Here is a 25,317-nt window from a genome sequence, read left to right as displayed (position 1 = left end):
CCCAGATCAAACTACCAACCACGGCAAGTCTTGTATACACTTCCTCTTGATCAATCTAAATTCATAGAAATTGGATATATTCTTCATTTTTCTCAAAACGCAGGAAACGACTGGCATCCCCCGAAGATGTTGAATACTTCGAATACCAACAGGAGCTTCTCGAGGAAATTCTAGACGAATACAAAATCGTTGAGCGTATCATAGGTAAGGGGATCTTCATTCGATCTACTAAGAATTCCTTTCTTTTTTACCTATCATGTTTATTTCATTTTATCGGACAAAACGACTGAATTAGTTTGTATAATGAAGCTTTTCTAATGAAATCTTCCTGGTTTGTAAGGCATGTGGGGAATAACATATGTACTGCATTTTCACTTCAATCCATATAAAAAATATACGCCTGATTGCCTCAATTATAATTCAGAGCTTAAAATCATTGCATTTTGCTATGATTATTAGCCTTGCTGAAAAATGGTTCATTTTGTGTTAAGATTTTAAACTATCCCTCGTGCGCAAATAAACTCCCGGCTATATAACTTTTTTGTATAACCATTCACGTAGGGTTTCTTATTCTTATCGTCACTAAACAGCAACGCTTCTCCTCCAGGTCATCATTACAATGAAGATAGCAAATCTTCGTACCCGGATTATGTTTGCAAATGGCAAGGCCTTCCTTATTCAGAAGCATCCGTAGAAGACGGCTCACTTATCGCACGCTTCTTCCAGGATTCTATTGATGAGTATCTTAACAGAGAAAGAGCGCCTACAATCCCTAATAGAAACGCTAAATACCTAAAGCATAGGCCCAAATTTGTACAGATTAAGAAGCAACCAAGTTATATGGGTCCCGGTGACACTTTACAACTGCGTGACTATCAGCTGGGCGGAATAAACTGGGTTGTGCATGCCTGGTGTAAAAACAACTCCGTTATTCTAGCAGATGAAATGGGCCTAGGCAAAACGATTCAGACTATATGCATTTTGTCCCATTTATTTCACACCTATGAGCTGTACGGTCCGTTTCTGATCGTTGTGCCGCTATCGACAATGGCTGCTTGGCAAAAAGAGTTCCAGTCTTGGGCACCGGATATGAATCTTGTTGTTTATATCGGCGATGTAAATAGTAGAACGAAAATACAGGAATATGATTGGTGCAATAAAAATGGACGGCTTAAATTTAACTGCATTTTGACCACATATGAAATGCTGTTGAAAGATAAGGTAAGCCATTTTTATTACCTATATTTCTATATATATTTTCATTTCCAATTTACCGTCTCATTTGCGGTTCCTTTGGGCAAAAATATGACTTAGTCAGTTTTTCAGTCACTTATTCACGAAACGTGATAACCCCCGTCCTTGTCAATGAGCATGCGCAATAGTTATTAAGTCCAATGTGCGTGTGCTGTCTTTACATCGAGGGGGGATGCCTTATTTCTTTGATTTCTTGTTAATCTCTCCAACAAACAAGTAACCGTAGATTTTCTGCAATACTTGGATCTATCTCCTGTGCCAAAGAGGTACATGAAAGTTTGACACAAGAAGTTTCTGGCTCAAATTTAATGCAGTGACTTTTCCGCGAAATTTGCACCAAATTGTTTCTACCAGGGGATACCAAAAGAGGGCTTTCGCTTAGTGTTACGTATTTTTGAAAGAAAAGGCTGTTAGCGTAAGCAAAACTACTGTCCGCTTCTTTCAAATGTGAAAAATATCTGTCCGGTTCTGGACATGGTAATATCAATTTTATGACGTCAAAGTTTGAGAAACAAGCGTATTGCTTGCGTCCAAATACAGGAATGGTCTTTTGATAAGTGAATTTAGGACTCATGTCGATTTAGGGCACCTTTTGAGGCTGAAAGATTTTCACTCTACAGCTTTAATGAAAAGAGGAAGTATAACATTTTTTTATTTAGCCCAACGTTTAAGACTTAAAACATTGTTATGAAATAGGCTATGACTTCTTGCATGAATTAATGTAAGTCAGAAATTTAAAATTTCCAACTAAATTTTTAACATATAGCTACGTATGTTGGGGATAATGTTGACAACGAAACGTAGTTAAATCCTTCAAAAAATGATAACGAGTACATGATAATTAATCATGAGCATTTCGTTTAAGGCGCTCGAACAATGTATTAAATTATTAAAAATCAAAATGGCTGAGTGTCGGATTTGACGTAGAGGTTGGTGGTTTGTCATAGACTTTACTGTAGTAAGTCTCGAACCACCATAGATCCAAGCTTCGGTCTCTGTGGAAAGACCTCTACGCCAACGGCTCAGCTATTTGTTTAGGAACAATTCTCCTATTTATCATAAAAAAGATGATGAAATATTGTGCAATCTCCCCATTTCAATTCAATCCTCCATTTGCAGTCCAATTCAAGAAAAAACTGCTTGTTATTTAGTCAGAAATATAAAATTTCCACCTAAATTTTTCACATATGGCCACAGAGGCGGACTGGCCTTTTTAAAACCTGGCAAAAAGGGCCTCTTTCTTTGCAATAACAGGGCCCCAATTTAAGATTATAAGGCCTTACGGTGTCCCATTACGAATGATAAACGTCATGGATTACATCAAAACTGAGGTTGAATATGACGTCATTGCATGACTTGTGTAGGTTGTGGAAGGTAAATAGGAATTTGGAATTTTTGATATGATGGAAATTTCTGGAATTTTGATTTTTCATAGACCCAGGTTCAGTTAACCTGCACGGCATTAGTTTAAAATTATGTCGGTGGCGAGAGTCGAAGCCAGCAACAAAGTAAGGAGTTAAATCCTTAAAAAATGTAGAAACGAATAAATGAAAATTAATCATGAACATTTCGTTTAAGGCGCTTAAACAATGTATTAAAATTATTAAAAACCAAAATGGAAGGGCTGAGTGTCGAATTTGACGTAGAGGTTGGTGGTTCGGTATAGACTTAACTTCACTGTAGTAAGTCTCGAACCACCGTAGATCCAAGCTTCGGTCTCTGTGGAAAGACCTCTACGCCAACGGCTCAGCTATTTGTTTAGGAACAATTCTCCTATTTATAATTAAAAAGATGATGAAATATTGTGCAATCTCTTCAATTCAATTCAATCCAATCCAACCCTCCAATTCAGTGAGCACCGTGTATACAAACCGCTTTGTTGCATTTCAAAAGCCAATTCCTGCGGCGTAGGCTTTTTAAACCTAGCATTTTCCTTTATTACAAAAGAATCTGGCTTGAAAACAGCGTCTTTCCTTTGCATTTCTTAGCACCGTCTCGTCATTGTTTGTTTTAAAAAAACTCCGGTGAGGTGGCCCAGATTATCTTCAAGGATGGGCTTACAAAAATAGCCTTGCTGTTTTCTTTTTAAGGAAATTTGCCTAAAGTTTTATTTTTATAACTTTAATTCCATTTTCAATTAGTAATTTAGTTGTTTGTTTTCTTCGGAAGTTGTACTATCATTAATGCATTCTTAAGCTACAAGATTTGGGGTTGACTAGTGGGGAAGAGGAATGTGGTAGGTGGAATTTCTGTGAGCCATTCAAGTGTTTTGTCAGCGTCTTCGAAGGGGCAATTCACTCGTTTAAATAGCGCACGAGGCTTCCATCGCTAAAATTAAAGGCGTGCGAGATTTCCATAGAGTGATTAGCCTTTCGGGCGTCTTCGTTTGCTTGCAGATTCCCCTATCCCAGGTTGTCCCTTTTCTCCTTGACGCCTACCACCCCCTCCCCCATTTTACCCTTCGAGATCCCTAGCCACACCCCTCACCCACTGGGTATCCTCTCCCCTGGCTATCCTCTCCCCCACCCTTCCTGTCTGAAATTAATGGCTCCTTCTGATTCCAGGAACTGCTTGGCTCGGTGTACTGGGCTGCCCTGCTGGTCGATGAGGCCCATCGTTTGAAGAACGACGACTCGCTGCTGTATAGAACTCTAGTGGATTTCAGAACGAACTTCCGACTTCTAATCACTGGTACACCGTTGCAGAACTCATTGAAGGAGCTGTGGTCATTACTGCATTTTATCATGCCAGATAGGTTGGTTTCCAGTCTCCATTCCTTGTATCGCGCGCTGGGAATATCTTTCGCGCAGCACTAAGACACCTTCAATCGGCACCCGCACCTTTATATTGTCATAGCTCTATTCACGTCAGTTTTCTTAGGGAGCGGTCATTTGTTTACACTTTCTAAAGGGCGTTGCGAAGCAGTCTGCAAAAAATTTCTGCTAATCTAAAGGGCGTTGGCTTTTTTTCAGTCGAGGTTTTACGTCATGTAATTTTTAATGGGCCTTATCTTCTTGTGGGAAGCACTGGCGATATTTTGTTAGATTGTTTGTCCGTATCTCTTATTCAAAAGTTAGTTAATGATGACGAGGGCTTTTCGCCTAATATTGAAATGATCTAAGCTGTCATGGCGAAGATGTAAAATGCGCATTTTCTTCATTCAATCAATCTAAGCAAGATGTTCAACTTTTTAGTTTTTCGTTGTCATTTGGAAAAATTATTTCTGATTGCCTTGTCTATAGTTTCATAATACACATGTTCTTCAGAGCCGTAACTACTTTTGTTTGTCAAAGGTTGGGTGGGGGGGGGGGGGTGAACACCCTTTGAACAATCCTTTTTGTTTCTATTGTCCTCAACAATCATGCCCCACCCCCAATAATTCTACCCTTCTTACGGTATTGTATTGTTCTCACATATAGTGGTTTATTTCACATATTTCAAGAGCAGCTTTTAGTTTCAATTTGACCCTTTGCTTCTTTTTCATTATTATATTATTCTTCATTTATATCATTAAATTGTGTACTTTTGTCAGATTTCCACAATGGGAAGAATTTGAAAACCAGTACTCGATGTCTCAAATGAAAGATGGATACCAAAACCTCCACCGAGAGCTGGAGCCTTTTCTCCTAAGGAGAATTAAAAAAGACGTTGAAAAGTCATTGCCTGCGAAGGTAAGTTTGTTTTTAATAACATTTAGTGACATATTTAACTCCTCTTTCATATTTAATAATATCCAGTGACATCCTCTTTCAAGAAATCAAAGACTTGCAAAAACTGCTCCTTCCCTTGAACGCCTGTCTAGTCCTCCATTCCATCCATGGGAGTTCATGAAGTTAAAATGTTTCTATGGTTTGAATGTATGTATAGTACATTCCCAATGACTCGAAATTGGAAGGGACGATGAGAATGATTCAAGTTAAAGGATTTACAAGTTATCGGGGACTTGAACGTGTTTGGGAAGGGGTATGCAGAAATGTTTTGAGTTATCGTGGGCTATCGGAGTTCGAGTTATTAAGGCTTCAAGTTTTTGCGTGTCCGTGTTCATAAAAGCTCGGGTTATCGAAGTTTTGAGTTATAGAGAGCAACTAGGGGAAGTTGCCCCTCCCTCGACAAGTTGAAGCAAGTCTGGCGCCCCTTTTTTGGAAATTGTGTATGAAGAATAAGAATCAGGCAAAAGTTTCTGAGACCGATAAGTTAATTTGCTTCAAGGATTACCTCAAAGTTAAGTTGTTTATTCTGAAAATGGATCTGAAATTGTGTATACAGCGTACTCTCGTCAACAATTTTTAGGAATTTTTCAGCGCCCCCACTACCGACTGCCCCTCCTTCAAATTTGATCTGCATCCGCCCCTGATAGAGAGATCCTTTTTTAACCTTCGTTTGAAATCTCATTTTTGAAATAAGTACATTTTAGTGGGATTTAGATTGCAGATGAAGTAACCGATTGTTGATTCTCTTTTTCTGCAGGTTGAGCAAATTCTCAGAATTGAAATGTCTGGAATTCAGAAACAGTACTACAAGTAAGGCCGGCGTACATGTTTTGGTTTCCTCTTTCCTTTAATGTTTTGAAAACACGCAACAATTTCTTGGTCATTTTAGAGAGTTCCATTTGATGTTTGCATTCAAGCGGGGACAGCAGAAGCTTGCAACTTAGGGGAATAGCCCCAAATTTCTAAGAGGAATCCCCAAAATGTTTTTCAAATCTATGCAATGATCCATCTTGCTCTTGGAATTAAGCATGCTGTGCCCCCGTCTCAGAATTGCCTTTCGCAAAGCCCCTATTTTGTAAATTTCTAGAAGTGCACTTAGCATGGCTTTGGTGTTTGAGTTTGTTAAAATTTCTTTTGACCTTAAGTCACATGATCTGATCAACTGAGACGTTGGTACTCTGAGGTTCTATAATTTTCACCAACGCAAAATTTGACCATTGGTTTTGCTAATTCAACCCAGCCATTCCATTATACACACTCTGTTTCCTGCTCAATTGTTTTATTCTCCTCTTTACCAGGGTTTTTTCATTGCAGATGGATTCTTACCAAGAACTATAAAGAGTTGAGCAAGGGCGTCAAAGGAAGCATCAGTGGCTTCTTGAACATTGTTGTCGAGCTTAAAAAGTGCTGCAACCACTCCAACTTGGTCAGGCAGCCCGAAACTACAGCGGCACAAGATTTTCTTCAGGTTGGTTTGATGCATTTTATCCATATCTCTACTCAATTCTTAATATAACTCTTCGATTGTTGTGTATGTGTTCAATGATATTTGGTTGTGTTTCATGGTGCTATTTCAGTCCATGGGACTCAAATTAAAAGATTTTGAAAATACTTATTTGTGAAATCATCAGTTTAGAACTTAGCATAATTGTCGTCTTCTTTATCTTATATTTATCTTTTATTCTCATTGTTATTTTATTTATCTTATCTTTTTAAAGACATATGTTCCTTGACTCAGCTTGTTCTTCTTTAATCTTTTCTTCCAATGGATCTGTTTTAAGTCAAACTGTTTCTGTTGCGACAAACTGCATCGTTTAAAGAGATCTTCCGTCTGTTTTCCATCAAAAATTATTGTTTTGATTGCAGAAAACTTTCTTTAATGGGTGTGCCTGAATATTTGGTTATTTTAGGCCGTTATCAAAGGCAGTGGCAAAATGGTTCTTCTCGACAAATTGCTAACGAGGCTGAAAGAACGAGGTCACAGGGTGCTTATATTCTCGCAAATGGTCAGAATGCTGGACATTATTGCCGACTATCTGGCGATGAAGAGATTCCAATTCCAGGTGGGTTTAAGTCAAGCCGCTTTTTCACGCCTTTAAAAGCTCTGGAGAAATGTAATTAACCTGTGGGACTCTTCATGTCAAGGTTTGTTGGTAAGATGACCGAAAGTCTTCAATGTTACCTTAAATATTATTTTCATGGGAGATTATTTTCTTTTCCCTTGTGAATCATTATTCAGTGTTTATTCCCAAGTTAGTTTGCTTTTATTTTTGATTTTAGAAGTGCTTCCGGTTTTTACTTATTAGCAACAAACCTTGTAACAAATTTCTTTTAGCAAGTACAGGCATCCAATTTGCATGTCAGAATTTATCAACTGCCCTAGAAGGCAATAGGTTTTTATGTATCTTTTCTATATCTTCACTATATACCTATTGTTTCTTTATAGATAGATTTCCTTTACTAACAAGCATGATTTTCCTTTCTTCAGAGACTGGACGGATCTATTCGAGGTGACAAAAGAAAGCAAGCTTTGGACCAATTTAATGCAGAAGGATCGCAGGTTGAATTTTTAAGCGTCTGTTTTCTTGGACTGGCTGCAAAATGTATAATTAAATCATTGTAATGAAACTTACTGTTTACCGGTCTGTCAGAAAGTGCTCGGTGCCGTAACTAGAGCTTTGCATCTTTAGACTGGTATTAAGGGCATTGGCGAGCATTTTTGCGCTTTCAATGGTCGTATTATAGTTCTTGAAAGCTTGGAACCCCGTTGATAGATATGCGATCTTCTTTATCCGAAGTTCCTCTTTACCGTACTTCTCAACCCGCTCTCTTTCCCTATTTTTAGCGTCTCGAGTACCCATTGTAAGTCAGTGCTTTTTTACTTAAAGGACTTCTGCTTCCTGTTATCAACGAGAGCTGGGGGTCTTGGCGTCAATTTGGCCACTGCCGATGTTGTTATTATCTTTGACTCAGACTGGAACCCCCAGAATGATCTACAAGCCATGGCAAGAGCACACAGAATAGGCCAAACGAAGCAGGTACAACCTTTCTTTCAGTTTTATCGATGTTTTGTTTGATTGGATCCTTAAAAACCATATTTAATTGTTTATGTAATGTTATTATAATTTTCTCAACTTGTGACATGTTGCGGATGCTTTTTTATCTAGTTGGATTATCAAACAGAAATTTAATAATTAAGGGGAAATTTTTGGAATATGGAAAAATTTGAAAATAGACAGTAGCAACAGAGCTTGGGACATTCTAGGGCAAAGAGCTCTAAGAAGGCTGTTATTCATCAAAATGATGAAAACAAATGATAGATACTCCTTCAAGTCGCTTTTTTGCCTAAATCACTAAGTCATGAATGCTCTTTATGTCACCAAGATTTGTAAGCAGTTTCTACGTCTCTCCTAGTTTTTGCTAAATGTGATTGTTCCAGGTGAAGATTTATCGACTGGTAACCAAAGGAAGTATCGAAGAAGATATCATCGAGAGAGCGAAGAAGAAAATGGTTCTTGATCATTTGATCATCCAGAGAATGGACACGACAGGAAAGAAGGTCCTCAACAAAACTGCTCCATCAGCGTGAGTGTGTTTTCTTGGAACTCATAACAGGGAAATCTGCTGAATATACATACATTCATTTACGCAGCTGTTGAAAAAAAACCCTAAACAAGTGCTGGAAGCTGTACATGTATAGTTCAACACTAACCCCATGGTACCCCCTTCAAGATTGGTACCTATGTACATTAAACACTTTGAAAAGGAATCTAAAAATCTTCGAGCTAGTGTTTATGTACCAATCTACAAATGTAAGATGTCTGGCATTCATTTGCTGCACAAAGCGAGCTAAATGCCGATAAATAAAGACCAAATTTATTCATCGATGTCTTTTGCTGTTAATATTATTTCAAGTTTAAAAACTGGAGAAACTGTATTTTTGAATGATAATCAAATTTTGGATCCTATTTATTGAACCAATTAACATTTGAAATTCCGAACAATTAATAAATTGCTTGAAACGAGGTTAACAACAGTAGGTCAGTTAATTGGTTGTTACTGATCTTGTATTTTTTAATTTAGATCGACTCCTTTCAACAAAGATGAGTTGGCAGCCATCCTTAAATTTGGAGCTGAGGAACTTTTCAAGGAGCAGGATAACGAACAAGATCAGAAGCTACAGGTAAATGCATAAGTCTTTTCCTGACTTTGCAAAAACAGAAGCAAGCATCTAAAATGTTTTATCTGGTTTTTGATGTAAATTTGAAGTGTTTTTCAAAACTACTCAACGTAAGTTTAGTGAGTGGTGCATCAATTTCATTTTACTTATAAACTGAGACTAAAACAAATACACAAAGTATAGGCACGATAAAATAGTTCGACATTTGTTAATACAGTGAACCCCGCTTATAATCACTTCGTTCAAAGTCACACTACTGGTTACAGTCACATAAAACATAGACCCAAATATGCAAACCTCTGCAACTTAACGCCATTTACAGTCACACGTTTTCAAGCAACATTTGGCGTGACTATAACAGGAGTCTACTGTACTTTGTTCCTTTCGGTTGAGTTGTCTTTTTCTATAAAAGCATGGTGACTTTTCATGCAAATTTCATTGAATTATAATGTCAAAAATCATTCGCAACTTTCTCTCCCCAGGCCATGGACATCGATGACATTTTGGAAAGTGCAGAAACACATGACTCGGAGAACCAGCCGTCGACTGCAGGAGAAGACCTTTTATCGCAGTTCAAGGTAATGAAATCGCACGTTTAATTATAGCAACTCGGCATCTGAAATTTTATTTCAAGATGTATAATTAATAAATGTTTGAGTTTAGATATGGTATTTTTACTTATTTGTTTTGGCCCAATATCCTCTGACATAGATTGCAAAAATATTGTTTTGAATAAGGACACAAAAGTTCTGGCTATTTATGACGTATATATTGTTTGGGTAACAACATATCACCTTTATTGCAGCCGTCTTTACATCTTAGGCTTCAGAATTGTTTATTTTAAGCGGACAATTATGTGACAAATTTCATTCTTTTCGCTTTTTGTTGTATAGAATAGAAAGGTTCTAAGTTGCTACTCCCAGTTTCACACTTAATGCGATCATCGGGCAACTGCTCTGTATATGATATTTTGTCCTTTGTATGATTTTTTAAGCATTCTCATAGAATGGTGACCAAAACTTATCTTCATTACTATTAAGAGAAGAATCAACAACCGAATTTTGTATCTCTTTAACATCAATATTACGCTTGCATACTTGCATCACCTTTAATGCAGTGTTCTATAAGCCTACAGGGTTGTTTATTGTAAATGGACCGGTATGTCAGCCGTGGAGATTTAGAAGCAAGAAATTGTTCGTTGATTTCATGAAAGATCAATTTCATTATTGCTTTCTAAATACCCTCATAGTTTGGTTAAAACTTCACTTACTAGATAGATTGTCTCGTGTAAGGATTTCCTCTTGGTATTTGAAATAAAAGAACTTATTTCTGTTTGTATTCTGTGTTAGGTTGCAAACTTTGGAATAGGCGAGGATGACGATGAACTGGAGAAGCAAGCCGGAGACACGACAGAAGAGGAAGGGAAAGATGACGAAAAGACATGGGATGACATCATCCCTGAAGCGGAAAGGAAGAAGGCAGTAGAAGAAGAGGAGCAAAAGAAAAGAATGGAATTGTATTTGCCTCCACGGAAACGCAAGACTGTCACTAAGGTAGCCAGTCGTTTATATTTGTGATGTTGGAGATGTAAAGGATTGAGATTGGGCCTTCTTTGGAGGTAGGCCTAAGTCGGGGACGTAAGAATGCATTGAAAAGAGGAGGGGCACAGCCATTTGAGGCACCTTTTTGCACCCTTTTTGCACCCTTTTTGAATATTAATAAAATTGACTGTTCCCATTTCGTTCTCAGGGCTTTTCAATGAATTGATAAAATTTTATCACCCTCAATGTCAAGCATCTTTATAAGTAAACAGGAAGACACTTACACTAACACTAAGGTACACCAAAAAGATCCACCCTCCGATGATATCGGAAGGCCTGTTCGAAATTTGCGAGAAGCGCATTTTGAACAAGAACGGCCTTTTTCATTGTTTACCGAAAAACTGGAAACACTTGCCTCAAAGGACCTCCCTATTACTACATTATTGCGACCCCTAAACAGATACTGTATTGAATATATGTATAGTCCAATATCCAACCTCTCCTTTTCCCACCATTCAAAGTCGGAGCGAATTTACTTCATTAACAGATGAATCAACATTGAGCTATGGGTGGGGGCGAAATCTCAGCAACCCGTATTTTAGTTTCTAGTCCCAACCATTTATTCAGTCACTCCAGCTTTGCATCAGGTACATATATCTCGTGGATTGGTTGTTTGAAGCAATATCGGTCCTGTGTTGCAACACTCATTTAGGTTTAAAAGAAGTAATTGTCAACTGCAGACCCGTAACAAATTGGGTCAAGAGTATCTCGAAGACAGTCAGATTAGCAAAATTTGCAAAGGCTGTCAAAGTTTTGGTAACGGCTAAGTTGCAAGTTGCCAACAGGACAAAGTAGTTACAGCGTATCTCTTAAAAGGTTCAGCGTATTTCTTGACCAAGCACGCCGTCTTTGAAAGTGCTGCTAGATGGGAAATACTCAAACGAGGCAGGTGTCCTCTCTGGGGTCCCTCAAGGCTCAGTATTAGGTCCATGTTTATTCCTCTTCTATATAAATGACCTGCCCAAGACACTAAATTCGACAGTGAGACTCTTTGCTGATGACATAATAGCCTACCTAGCAATTAATTCGGAAATAGATTCAATAAGCCTGAAAAATTATCTTGAAAAGTTGGCACAATGGGAGGATAAGTGGCAGATGGAATTCCATCCAGAGAAGTGTCAAATTTTTACAATAACAAGAAGCAGGTCAGCAATGATATACGATTACACTCTCCATGGGGAAAGTGTGTGCCATGTAAGCTCTGCCAAATACCTAGGATTGACGTTATCAAAGGATCTAAGCTGAAATCAACATATCAGTCACACTGCCAGCAAAGGCACAAGATCCCTTAATTTTCTCAAAAGGAATTTTCGCATAAACTCGCCTCAACTGAAATCAAAAGCCTACAAAGCAATTGTAAGACCAGTTGTTGAATATGCTACAAAGGTATGGGATCCATACACAAAAAAGAACATCCACATGCTTGATACAAATGAAGAGCAGCTTGTTACGTCCTAAATAGACATGATCGATTCGCGAGTGTTACAGATATGCTTTCAGAACTGAAATGGGAAACCCTGGAGGAAAGGAGAACAAAACAGAGACTTGCAATGTTTTACAAAATCCATCATGGAATGGTAGCAGTTGATAATGATAAATACATGAAATATCCTCCAGGAAGTCAAGACATAGCCATGACCAAGCATATCAATTCAATATCAAAACGCAATTTAGTATAAGTAAATAAAGCAGAAAAACTTAATGTAAAAAAGACAAACAAGTTTGATAAAAAAATTTTAAAAAAATCCTAAAGAAACCAGTAACAGATTAATAGGTACGGTTGCAGTGCAGTTTGATTTCATAGGGTGAAATATCAACATTGGATTAATACTATCTTAGTCACGGAACTGCTGTCCTTTTGCTTAACTTATTTATTTGTTATTATTTGTTGTTAACTTTTTGTGTGTTTTTGTTTGTTTATTTTTTTTTGTTTTTGTCTACATCAACAGAGCCTTCAGTATTGAAGTAGTTGATTAAATTCGTATAAGTAGAAGTAGAAAGACCATACAAGAATTGAAATGTGATCTTTTCCAAATCTATAACAGAGTGGCTAGTATGAGCCTCTTGGCTTGCTATCTTCACTTTTGTTAGTTTTGTTAAAATGTTATACGACATAACCATTCATTTTGCATTTCAGATGAACATGCATCACTCAGACTTGAAGGATGGCAAACGAAAATCGAAGACAAAGACGAACACGGATTCATCAAGCCACGACGAATCCGATGCAGATCGCGAAGCACCCAAAAGAAAGAGAGGACGGCCGAGAACGGTGAAGCGAGATGAAGTTGAGGGATTCAGTGATGCCGAAGTCAGGAAGTATGTCTCATATAGTAATGCTTACTTAATGTCTAGAAGATTGGGTGGCCAGGGTGTAGACAGTAAATTTGTCATGGTTGCCTAATTATGAGGCATGAAAAGAATTCAACCAGGTACAAGCCACTCATAAATGCCATTTTTTCTAGTTGGCAAGTTAGTCTTCTTTTTATCTTTACCTAGAAATCAAGTGCTGTTACAATGCTGATTATTGTCAATTCATTTGTAGTGTAACCCATTTACTTCGTACAGTACCTCCCTGAAAAACACTCCATTTTGGTGATAAGAACATTCTGCATAAACTTTGTTGTTATTATTATTATTATCATTAATTCTTGTCAGGTTTATCAAGAGCTATAAGAAATTTCCAAGACCAATCACAAGGTTTGTTCACTATCTATTTCACTTTCACATAAAATTATTCCCAAAGCAAGCCTTTCGTGTTGGCAGTAGTCTCTTTTGACATTACTATTCAAGTGGTTACTGTTTCTATTTCCCTGCATCACACTAAACGATAATCTTGCTTTTGAGAAAGTTCTACTCCGAAGTCGGAAGTTAATGTCCCCCTTTTGAGATTTCAGAAGACCCCCCTGCTCTTCATTTCAACCCTTGTGTTCCATCGACGAAAACGTTGGGCCAAAGTTAAAAATGTACTTGCCAGCATTCTGAAATACTTTTGCTTTATTCAAGGCCTTTCCGCTGCTATTATTTGTTATTCCCCCCTGTTATTATATTTTGGACCTGGCCCCCCTATTTATTCCCGAGCTCTTAAAGGTTTTGATCATAAGACAAATAATCTTATATGCTGCTTTTATACGTTTCCATTTCAACATTCATACTTCAGTGAAAGTTCACACTTTGAAAGTTCAACTACTACAGAAATATTTATACGTTACATTTGCTGCAAAAAGGTAACAGGGAGTTGGAAAGATTTTGCCCGGCGAAAATCCTTTATGTGCTGAAGGACAAAGTGTTACGGGGTTCCGCCCCCTCCCATACCCCTTTTGGCAAAACACCTGGATTTGCTGCTTCACTACCCCAATATAACGCGCTTTTCACAGATGATCTGCACATCAGATTGAGCCATCTGTATTCTAAAACAATTTTTGTCTTTGTTTTCTTATTTTCTTCTGTAACCAACCTTGCTAAAATTGATAGACTTGATGAGATTGCCGCCGATGCTGAGCTGCAAGAAAAGTCAACGGCAGAACTGACAAAGCTGGCAAATGCTTTGCACGACGGCTGTGAACGGGCTATCAAGGAATACCAAGAGAAACTCGTCAGTGATCCTAACTTTGACGGTACGTTAGACTGAGAATATTATTTTTCGAGTTTCTTGTCGTTAAAAGATTTTGCTCAAACATTTAAGCGGGGTTCAGAAAGCATTACATTCTATGCTTAAAATAAAAACATTGCGAAATTTCTTCTTTTTAGTTTTTCATTTACATTTGAGGTTCATGTTAATCATGGTCCTAAATAATTTAAAACTTGGGCATGATTAATATATATTTTTAATCGAATATTACTGTTTACCGTCCTGTCGTAAAGTGTTCAATGCCGTAAAGGCAGAGCTGTACACGCTATTTGGTTTATAGAACAGGACGGTTCTAAGTTGCTACTCTAAGATTCATGCTTAATGCTATCACCAGGCAATTTCTTTTTGATGTACATTTTCATCAATGTAGTTTGGTGCCATAGATATTGTTGAAGATCGCATTTTTAACATGTTTATGTCAAATTATATCTTTACAGGCAAAAAGCGAGGTGCTTCATTTAAGATCTCTGGCGTGTCTATTAATGCTGCGTCTGTTTTGAAACACGAACAGGAATTAGAACCGCTTGCTCAATGCATTCCAGAAGATCCGGAACAGAAAAAGCAGTACGTTTTTGTAATTCATGTTTTTTGTAACTTTTTTTTCGTTTGTTGCTTGTTGTTACCAGGGACCGCGCACCAATCTAAAAGTAAAATGGGTGTGCCCGAAAATTTTTGAGGCCACGCCCTCTAGAGCGCCGCAAAAAAGCCCCTCCTCAAAAACACATGCTTATTTCTACTCAATTTCTATAAATTGTCTGGTTCAGAGAAGATATCAAAAACTATAAAAACAGATAAAAATAGCAACAAAACACTAAGCTAACCAAGTTAGGAAATACATGATATCATTGAGCAAGATAAAACACCTAGAAAAAGTTTCCAGTCAAGAAGAACTGCTACTATATAGGAGTTAACTATCCAAAGTTGTGTTAGAGTAAACCTTCAAAAAAATTTTTCTGGCCTATCATTGCAAAAAAAGGGGGGGCTATAGCCCCTGCTAGCCCAATGGCTGCGCGGTGCCTGGTTGTTACGTTTTAATTTTTCATATGTCCACCCAGTTAACAAAGGGATTATGTCAGAAGGAAAGTCTATACTGTGAATCTTACAATGAGTGTTAATAAACTAAGAGGCAGGGGCAAATTGAAACGACGAGGAAAATCCAATGTATTGTAGATAAGAATTTATCCATGAATTAAATGTAGAGCTATAATTTCACCCCGGCATACAGGGCTTCGTCAGAGTAAATGTCCAATAAAGGGAAGTGGCAACATATTTTTAAGGGCTTTGCCATTTTTAGGTGACAACTCGGATGTAATAGGAAGTGATTTATTAAGAGCATATAAATGAGGGTTTTCCAAGGGGAGGGGGTGATTGTTCCCGTGTTCCCTTTGAAAAAACACCCAATGTTCCCGTGCTCCCGTTGAAAGATGAAAACATGTTCCCTGGTTCCCGTAAACTAGTAATAATGTTCCCATGTTTCCAGTGGAAAACTTAAGCTGTTCCCGTGTTCCTGTATCATTTGTTGCCATGTTCCCTTGTTCCCGAAATCCCCTGGGAGACCTGTACCGAATTTGTTAAAGCTTGTAACTGTACACCTTCACTAATCGATTGCAGGGTCGCCAGATGTACCGAAATTGTCAAGGCACACCGTCGTCACTCGAGTAAAAACGCAAAAAGTTCCACTACTTCTCTATTTCTAACGATAACACAACACTTGATCACGGAAAACTAACATGGCCTCTACTCTCCGTCCCAGTCCTAATTTTACTGTAAATTTCATTAATGTAATTTTCGGGCTAGTGCAACGGAACGAACAGAACAATGTTAAAATAAGTAACTAAATCGGTTCAGACCATCATAAATTCGTGAGAATTTATGCGTTCTGAAGTAATTTGCGAACTTCGGCTCTATAACCCATGTTCAAGTGCCAATGGACGTTGCAGCATGGTATTTGGTTCAGAATAAACTGACATGTGCGTCATTTGTAACTCGTTATGCTTCTTTTTATTTAGGTATCGATTAACTGTTCCTACCAGAAGCGTGCATTGGGGTATCAAGTGGGATGCCGTCGACGATTCAATGTTATTGGTTGGAATATTCCAATATGGCATTGATAACTGGGACGCAATCAAGAGCGATCATAGCCTTGGCTTATCAAATAGGGTTCGTGTGACATACAACACATACTGATTTCTTATAAAAATGTTCTACCTTATATTTATAAAAGTTTCAATCTAAATGTATTACACATTACAGAAAAAACTTTATTTCTTAGCTTTGCAATGTGTTGTCTTTGTAGCTTTTTAAGTGTGCGTGTACAGGAAGTGTTTCTAACTTCAAACCCCCGCAATTAATCAGTATTTCTTTTAAAATTCTCTTAGTGGTTTATTTCTCATACCGAAACGCTTTCTCTTTTCTTTGCACCCCCCACCATCCATTGGTTATTCAATTACAATTCCTTATGATATTTCAAAAGAAATTTCTCATATTTCATCGATTTGTTATTCCATATATAAATTGTCAACTCTCAACTGATCCATTGTCCTGAAAATCCAGCGATCCGTCAAAAGGCAGTTTCTTTTTTTGCAGATTTTTAGATAATTTTTTTTTTGTCTTGAAACTCATTTAATTCATTTTTTTGTTGGTTGTTAATTTATTAAACGAAACAGATAGAGTTTATTTAAAAACAAATATTAAGAGAAACATTTATTTTATCTATCTGTTTATTGATTTATCTATTGTTTGTTTATTTATTAAAAGATGTTTTGATCTTAAAGTGCTGTCTTATTCATTCTGCAGATCTCATTTTTAACCTCCATTTTCACTTCAAAGGAAATTTTTCTTTTCGTTGCCTGGGTAGCCTAGAATTCGATACACTTCTTATTATAGCAAATGAGCATTGCACTATATCAAAATGAATTACCAAGTATTCTTTCTTTCACAGATCCTGTTGCCTGGCAACCTGAAGCCGCAAGACAAGCACTTAAGATCTCGAGCCGAATATCTGCTGAAACTTTTGAAAATGATGTGTAATGAGAAAAAAGAAACCATCGAGAGAAAGGTAAATTATCAAATCAGAATTACTTTGATTTGTTTGTTTATTAAATCTCAATTCATTTGGTAGGCGGCTAGATTCTAGCTGTAAATGCATATGCTGGAACCCACGTTCCACGTTTCAGACGTACTTTGTTCCGACGTTAGAATTTCATATGGAGTTTAGGTTTGTCTGTAAGGTCAGTAATGTTTTATACCCAAATATGGATCGATATCAACCAATAGGTGTAAGGCTAGTCTGGTTGGCTTTCATTTAACCAATCAGAGTCTGATAGGCTCTGGCATGAGGGCCCTTAACAGGGCTCCACGCTGAATAGTTTGAAACACAAATGCGTAGTTTGAAGGCTGTTCATTCAATTATTTCCTTTAATGGTAGTTCTGCTTCAAGGCTAAAATTCTGCAAGGCAAGTTCTGTTAGGGATTTGAAAGCGTTTGGCTAAAATAACAGATTCCAGCATCACTTGAAAATAGTCAGAAATCGTATAGATACTGTGACATAATTGTTCTTATAACAGAAATCAAAGGGGGCTCGTGGCTAGAATGACAATATGGAATGTTTAAAAGTTTTTTAATTGTTGGCATTACGTAGAATTTGTAGGTCTGTCTTGGCTTTACGCTTATACAAGTGTCTTTTCTGCAAGTTTTTGAATACTGATGAATGAAACTTTTGACAAAAGGGGTCGATTTATAATATGTTTAATGAATATTTCTGGTCTGATGCAAGATTTAAGATTGTGTATAAATGGGAAATGCTTATCGGGGAATATCTAAAGCTCTTCAAGGCATTTGACATGCGTAAGTACAGCGAATCCAAAAATAACGCATTCAGAGCACGTGCATTTGAAAGGAATTTGAAACTTCTCACGTGAAACCACTCTAGGGTTTCGCCGATTTGCAGAAAGGCGGAAACTGTTCACGTGTTTTCTCTGTGCTCAATTTGATTGGTCGACCACTACGGGTCAAGTGGCTGTAAGACACTTCTACCTATGTCGAATTCCTTTAAGCACTGTTTATGCTGTTTGCAGCTTAAAGCCAAAGAGAAGAGAAAAAAGCCACCGAAAGAAAGTAAGAAGGTTTCGGAGAGCAGTGTGACCCCTTCAGAGCCTTTGCTTTATCACCAACCCCCGGTAGACGTGTATGAAGAAACGAACAGTTCTGTTTCGCATCATCACCATGTTCATTTTGCGGATAAGGAGACTCCCGACGTGAAGCAGGAAAATCAGGGTGAACTGCCACCGGAAAAGAAGAAGAAGACAAAAACGGAAAAAAAGGAAAAGAAACAGAACAAAGAAGAAAAGGAAAAGAAGAAAGTCAGTTTTTATTTTAGTCATAACTATGATAAACTCTTTCGATATATTATGTTCCTTTATAGATCATGTGTCGATTTTGATTTTTAAGTTTTGATTTTGATTTGCTCATGGTTCAATTGCATTGTATATACCATTTATAAAAATTTATTTGGTATTACATTTTAGCCTGCGTCACTATACCGTAATCGTTCGAATAAGCGCCCTCTCAAATAAGCGCCCCTTTTGAATAAGCGCTCCTCTTTTAATAAAATAATGTTATAAGCGCCCCTTTCGAATGAGCGCCCCCTTGTTCTAGGGTGGGCGCTTATTCGAATTTTCTAAATTCACGGACAAAATCGATGAAACAATTCTATATCTCGCATGGAGGGAAGGGAAGACCTTGGAAAAGAAAGAATAGCACTTTTTCTTTGACAATTTTTATTCTTTTTTGTTTTTCTTATCAGACAATTTGTTAAATTCACCGTGCACTATATCAATATTAAGTATCTTATAAGAAATATTTTATAAGCGCCCCTTTTGAATAAGCGCCTATCTCAAATAAGCCCCCCCCCCTTAAAATCAGAAAAATTAAATAAGTGCCCGGGCGCTTATTCGGACGATTACAATACATAAAAACACGCGATATTGCCTGATAATCGCATTAAGCGAAAAACTAGAGATTACAACCCAAAACGATCCTCTTTACGGGATTGGACATTTCGCAACATTAACTGTAATCCTGAGTACACAGAGTATTTTTCTTTTGTGCTGCTAAGTAATTAACACTTTGTCAGCAATTTTCTCTGATGCTGACAATCTTTTCCCATAAGCCTTTGAAATAAGCTCTTTTTATGTATGCCGCATTTTTAAACTCTTCCCATTATAAGAATCGCAGGGACCAGAACAAATTATTTCTGTCAATGTTTTTTTCTTTGATAACATAGTATATTGTGATATTTTGTTGATGTTAAATCCTTCATTTGCAGCCAAAACCAAAGCCAGTCAAACCAGAAAGGGATGAATTAATCAATGAAGACTCGACTTCACAATTTTCGCAGTCATCGGTTACAATCACTGAGATTGCCGACATGAGTAAAGAAACATTTACCCAGGTGATTTACACTTTTTTTAGCAGTTTTTCTGTTTTTATTCGCAAAGAGATTGACCTTCATACCACTAAAAGGTTGGCCCACCAAAGCATTGTCACCCTTTTTGTTCACTAGTTACTGACGTTAATTGTCAATATTTATTGCTGCTTTTTAGTGCAAAGAGAAAATGCGCTCGGTGAAGAAAGCCCTTCGCATGCTGGAAAACCCTGAAGAAAATCTCCCCGAGAAGGAACAAGTGAACTTAACTCGTCAGGTGTGTAGAGTATAACCAGAATAGTTTTCAACCTTTTCTTGCCTCGTGTGTTGCTCAAAGATACAGCACATTGAAAGCAATCGGCAGATACTTAAATGGCATAAGCCAGCTGTCAATCAAAATTGGCCAATCAGTAAGCAGAATGCCACTCACACGCTTATTGATTGGCTAATAGTTAATTGACAGATAGCTCAAGTCGCTCTAGTATCTGTCGATCGCCTTTACAAATCTTCAGGCTATGTTATTTTGTATGAGAAGGAAGAACCACAGGATAGGCTGTCCGCTAGATTCTGTTAATCTTGCAATGAGTAATAATATCATACAAGGAAATAGCCAGGAACAATGCAATACGACGATGAGAATGCAATGTAATGAGATAAAATTTTCAAAATAAATTCTAAGAAGAAGTAAGAACCACTAAGGTATAGGAGCAATTTTAGCCTGTTACAGATAATTACTGGCACTTAAATTAATGAATTTTAACCTTCGCCATTTTGATTAGTTGCATTTCTAGATATCTTGTAATTTTTAAGACAACCTTTGTTTCTTATGCGTATGCAAATAGATTATGCACATGTAGGTATATTTCATGTTTTTTTACTTTCAGTGTCTGCTGAAGATTGGCGATCACATACAAAAGTGTCTAGACAATTACACGGATTTTGATTTGGCTAAAGAATGGAGAAGGTATTGCAGAATCTATTTCCAGTTTTGTAACAAGATAGTTTTAAGTCAACGAAAGATATCCTCTTGAAGTTATAAGCTATATAGAAAGTGAAACTGATAAGTGACATATGAAGTCGAAACTAGAAAAGGGTATTGATTTCCTCCCTTGCAAGAAACATATAATTGTAAGTTTTCTTTTGTTAAGGCCTTTTAGATGTTGAACTCGATGTTATCTTTGAATTTCAAGTACGAAAGAATTCAATGAAGTTATGTTTTTTGAGCTGCATAATATATCACTGTATTTATTCAAATCATTGTTTATTTTTAAAAGCCATTTCTCAAAGTAGAATAACGTTTCCTTTTGAGAAGTTAAAAAGTTTGTTCGGAAATAGAAGACCGTGATGATGTGGTATGTTCTGGTGCGTATAACTGTTTCAGTTCCTGGTTCATGTGTCTTGCTAATCTTTGAACATGGTTATCGTTATTCAATATGCATTAACTCCTGTTTGTTTTAAAGCAATCTCTGGACCTTCGTCTCCAAATTCACTGCCTACGACGCTAGCAAACTATTCAAGCTGTACAAGATTGCATGCAGAAAACGGGATGAGCAAAAAGAGGAGGTATTTCATCATGTTTTGCTCTTCAAGCTTTGTCTCATTCACAGAACCAATAGTACAATGATTGGGCCGCCCTCTTATTTCATTTTAATCTCAGCTTTGGTGAATATATAGGAAACATTTTTAGATGGGCGATCCAATAGAAAAAATTTTCTAAACCAAACTGTAAGCTAAATAAAAGGCTACGAAACGTGCTCGCGTTTCTGATTGGCCTATTTCGACCCACAACATGTTTTTCCTAGCTTAGAGTTTTCGATATATGTTCTGACGTTTTATATTACTCTGAAGAGTGTCAGCATTAAAGCTTTATTATTAATTCATATAATAAGTCATTTTTTATTTTTGCACCACGATTGGTTACGAAATATTTGGAATATGTTGGTAGGCGCGAAAAAGTGACTTACGTAGAATAAGCCGGTAGAAAAGAGGGCCCTTGAGAAAAGAGAGGAATGAACTTTGTTTTGGCCAGCGTTCACAAGTACCGGACAAGCTATGTTAACCATTTAAACACAGTAAATTTTTCTTAAAGCAAAGGCGCAAGGCTTCGTCAGAGAAAAAGATTGTGCACCAAGCATTTGCAACACCCCATCAACAGCAACCACCAACGAAAGACAAAGAATCGTCCCAGCAACAACAACAACAACAACAGCCTCCTCCGCATCATCACCATCATCACCATCACCACTTCACGCCGAACCTGCACGAACTTGATGAAGTTAGGAAGCGAACTCTTGGCATCGAGATTGCCTCGCCCAGCGGGAAAATACCGAAAATCGCTAAATCATCGTCTTCGGCCAAAGAAAAAAGCTCAAAGCATTCTGGTAACCGATCGCCGAACTACTCAAGACACGAATACAGCAAAAGCAGTCGATGGTGAGTTATTTTTTATACATATGCCTTGATATCTTGCATTTACGAACTACAGTAAGCTACAGATAACTCGAACATTCGCTAAGTCGAACAGCTTTTTACATGAATGCAGGAATTGCTTTTGATCTTGTTCAGTACTTTCGTACAACAATACCCCCGGAAAACTAAAACATTTGCTATCTTGAAGCGTTTTTTTGACTTCATTTATTTCATTTTTATCCAATCTGTTGCGACCTTTATTTAATGAAGGAAGGGGGGTTGGAAAGTAGAACTAAAGCGTTGGTAATTTTCAAATGTGTAATGGAGAAGTGTTGTAGAAAAAATTTTACTTAGTTCTATAAGTTGCAAGTAAGAATTGCTACTTGTCAAGGAATATCATATTTATCAAAGAATTCATTTTTCCACTTCTTTAGGCGTGAAAGAAGCAGAAGTCCTATTTCTAGTCCTTCATATCGTCATCACGAAAAAGAACACTCTCGCAACGAACATCGATATAGAGACGAAAGATCTCGAGATCATGACGATAGGTCACGTGACTCAAGATACCAGACCAGCTATCACAGAGATCACTGGGACAGAGAGAAGGATCGACATCGAGACCATTACAATATGGCGGATTCGAAATGGGGTCGTGACCAACATAGGCAAGACCAAAAAATTCGCGACAAGGAACGAGATTTTATTGTTTCGGATAATTCCAGTCAGTCTTACGATTTTCAATCGAAATATTCCAAGAAGGAGAACCTAACTCATCGTGGATTCGGTGATAAAAAGTTATCGCCAAAGAGGAAAGCATACACTCAAGACTAGCTGATGGTAAATATTCTGGTATTCCATCCCTTGCTCGAGCTGTATAGAGAATATTGTACACTTGACAAAATAGCTGTTCTCAATGGCGCAGAAAACATATTTGCGAACAGGAAAACAGCCTGCTTTTTATCGTCGCGTTTATCCATATGGTAAGGATCGGCATTCCATGTTTTATATGGTACTTGAAAAGACTTCGGTTTCGACCTAGGAACCAATCGATGCTGCTCGCTGCCATGCAACCACCTTTCGTACTGTGGAAATTCCTTTATTATTTGGTATAGGGACTTGGATTTTTGTAGAGCCATTGCTCACAAGTGTCCGTCTTGCTGACGTCATTTTTTAGTTGCGCGCTAATTGCGAATCCACAACATGGCCGCCTGCTGAAGTTTTGAATGAGTGTCGTATCCGCTTTGGCTTGGTGATGCCAATTAGAATTTATATTAGAATATATTACTCGACGAACCCCTTATTCACCTAAAAGGATTATGTTGCTAAAGTAGTAATAATAGTTGCAAAGGTGCATCCTTGAGGAACAACCTTCGAAAACAGCCTAGTATTACTCCCTATTGCCACTGCCTCGCTTCCACAACTCCACCAGTTAACAGACAAGAACTCCAACTGTTTGTTGATATAAGTTATCAGCTGAATGTCCATCTTCCTCGCTGACTTTTAAAACATACATTGGCAGTAATGACAGACATAATTTTCCTTGGCAGTAATGGCCACTTCAATGTTCTCTTGCGAAGAATACAGATTGCACTCTTGTGGGTAGCTTCTAACAATTTTCACTGCCTTAGGCCGTCTAATATCTTTGTCTAATATCATTGCCTTAGGCAGTTTAATATCGAAAGTACACTAATTTCGTCATTTGTCTCCGCCATTTTATCGTAATTTGTAGTTTTGATGTAACAACTTGTGTTGTAGTGTAGAAATATTTCTTGACAATGTACTTAGAATTATTTGGGGTAACCTTGATAACGTTTCTGTTGTAAATAAGCAAGATTCCCTTGAAGTCAATAAACAACTCGTGTTTCTTTTAGCCGCGAAAGCCTGGTCTCCTCTTCTAGACCCACGTTGAATTTTAGCCTTCCTGTGAATTTCAACCTTTCTGTGATATTCAATAATGGTGAACTCTTGTGCATCCTAGATGCTGTTAAGTTTTTAAACTTTTTACCGTCCTTTCAAACTGGGCAAAAAATCATCTCCTTTGAAGCTATTTTATTTACAAAATTTGATGTTATACCACGAGTAATAGTTTTATCTTCATAAAAAGCCCTTTTGGTCATAATGAGTAGGGTGATGGTTGAAGAACCATATAATGTTGATATTAGCTCTGTGTTTCAACCCGCCCTCGATAAACTACGTGTCCCTGTACCCAAGAAGATGCAAAAGTTAACACTGTTAGGTCATTTTTACAGGCTTTAGCGATTTTAAGTTGATCCCCTCGCAAATGCATTCAGTAGAATACATTTTTGCATAGGTTCTTCTTAAAAATTGTTCTGGCCATGCTTGAAGCTTTGAAACAAAAATTCAGGCTGATTGCTTGCAGATTAATTGCTAACAATGAGCCATTGCGATGCTTAGGCATCCCATAATGCATTTTCTGACAGTATTAAATCGATTTTGGTTATCCATAGAAGCTTTCTGTCATTATCTGTATCGCTGCCTTGACGATCGCCACAAGGGCAAAGGCTCATAGTTAGCAATGTGTTTTTAAAGCTTTACAAACGACTTAATCTTAGGGCCTTTCCCCCCTGTCCCCTAAGATACAAAAACACGATACATTCTCCCCCGGATCTAATGTCTCGTAAAGTAACATTTTGGTGTCTATGAGACTGTTGTAGAATTCTTGTTAGTGCAGTAGTAATTTATTTTTATAGTTTGTGTACAACTTGATATCAAATTTAATCATAAAATTGGAAAGAGGTATTATTGCCCTCGAACAATCCTTAATCAGCAGCCTGCTCTGTTTTGAATTTCTTTATTTACTTTCATTTTATTTTCAATGAATATAACTTTTGTGGTGTCTGAAATAAACTGGGCCGACTCGTTCAGAAATTTTTTTAAGACTCTACGCTCCGTATACAACCTCTTTTTCCAGCGTTAAAAATTTTCGACAAAAATCTAACTTTGAAATGTCATTTGTCGGGGGATTGTTCGCAAAATAATGTTTTGGGATGGGGCTTATTCAGGTGGTTTTCAAAGGTAGAGGCTTATTATCAGCAGCCAAAAATATCACATGTGGAAGTTATCTTGTTTTATTCGAGGCTGATCAG

General features: G+C 37.4%; 1 protein-coding gene across 2 annotated transcripts in view; it reads left to right on the top strand.

Annotated features, from left to right (window-relative positions):
• The window catches only part of LOC135687640 (ATP-dependent chromatin remodeler CHD1), a 36,102-nt gene extending 11,105 nt beyond the window's left edge, over positions 1–24,997 (top strand). For both annotated transcript variants that reach the window (XM_065204249.2, XM_065204248.2), the window contains exons 9-34: positions 104–204; positions 608–1,221; positions 3,819–4,009; positions 4,787–4,925; positions 5,722–5,774; positions 6,279–6,432; positions 6,875–7,027; positions 7,453–7,524; positions 7,853–8,002; positions 8,404–8,549; positions 9,048–9,147; positions 9,627–9,722; positions 10,494–10,697; positions 12,883–13,064; positions 13,404–13,445; positions 14,220–14,362; positions 14,814–14,940; positions 16,386–16,536; positions 17,318–17,434; positions 18,453–18,737; positions 19,703–19,828; positions 19,980–20,078; positions 20,686–20,765; positions 21,262–21,364; positions 21,891–22,234; positions 22,645–24,997. In XM_065204249.2, coding sequence (XP_065060321.2) covers positions 104–204; positions 608–1,221; positions 3,819–4,009; positions 4,787–4,925; positions 5,722–5,774; positions 6,279–6,432; positions 6,875–7,027; positions 7,453–7,524; positions 7,853–8,002; positions 8,404–8,549; positions 9,048–9,147; positions 9,627–9,722; positions 10,494–10,697; positions 12,883–13,064; positions 13,404–13,445; positions 14,220–14,362; positions 14,814–14,940; positions 16,386–16,536; positions 17,318–17,434; positions 18,453–18,737; positions 19,703–19,828; positions 19,980–20,078; positions 20,686–20,765; positions 21,262–21,364; positions 21,891–22,234; positions 22,645–23,041 — 4,369 coding nt within the window. In that variant the 3' untranslated portion in view covers positions 23,042–24,997. The remainder of the gene's footprint in view (positions 1–103; positions 205–607; positions 1,222–3,818; positions 4,010–4,786; positions 4,926–5,721; positions 5,775–6,278; positions 6,433–6,874; positions 7,028–7,452; positions 7,525–7,852; positions 8,003–8,403; positions 8,550–9,047; positions 9,148–9,626; positions 9,723–10,493; positions 10,698–12,882; positions 13,065–13,403; positions 13,446–14,219; positions 14,363–14,813; positions 14,941–16,385; positions 16,537–17,317; positions 17,435–18,452; positions 18,738–19,702; positions 19,829–19,979; positions 20,079–20,685; positions 20,766–21,261; positions 21,365–21,890; positions 22,235–22,644) is intronic.
• The last annotated feature ends 320 nt before the right edge of the window (positions 24,998–25,317 follow it).

This window comes from Rhopilema esculentum, chromosome 20, assembly GCF_057945365.1.
Source record: "Rhopilema esculentum isolate cy_ngs chromosome 20, ASM5794536v1, whole genome shotgun sequence".
NCBI classification, from domain to species: Eukaryota; Metazoa; Cnidaria; class Scyphozoa; order Rhizostomeae; family Rhizostomatidae; genus Rhopilema; species Rhopilema esculentum.
This window is presented reverse-complemented; position numbering and strand designations above follow the sequence as displayed.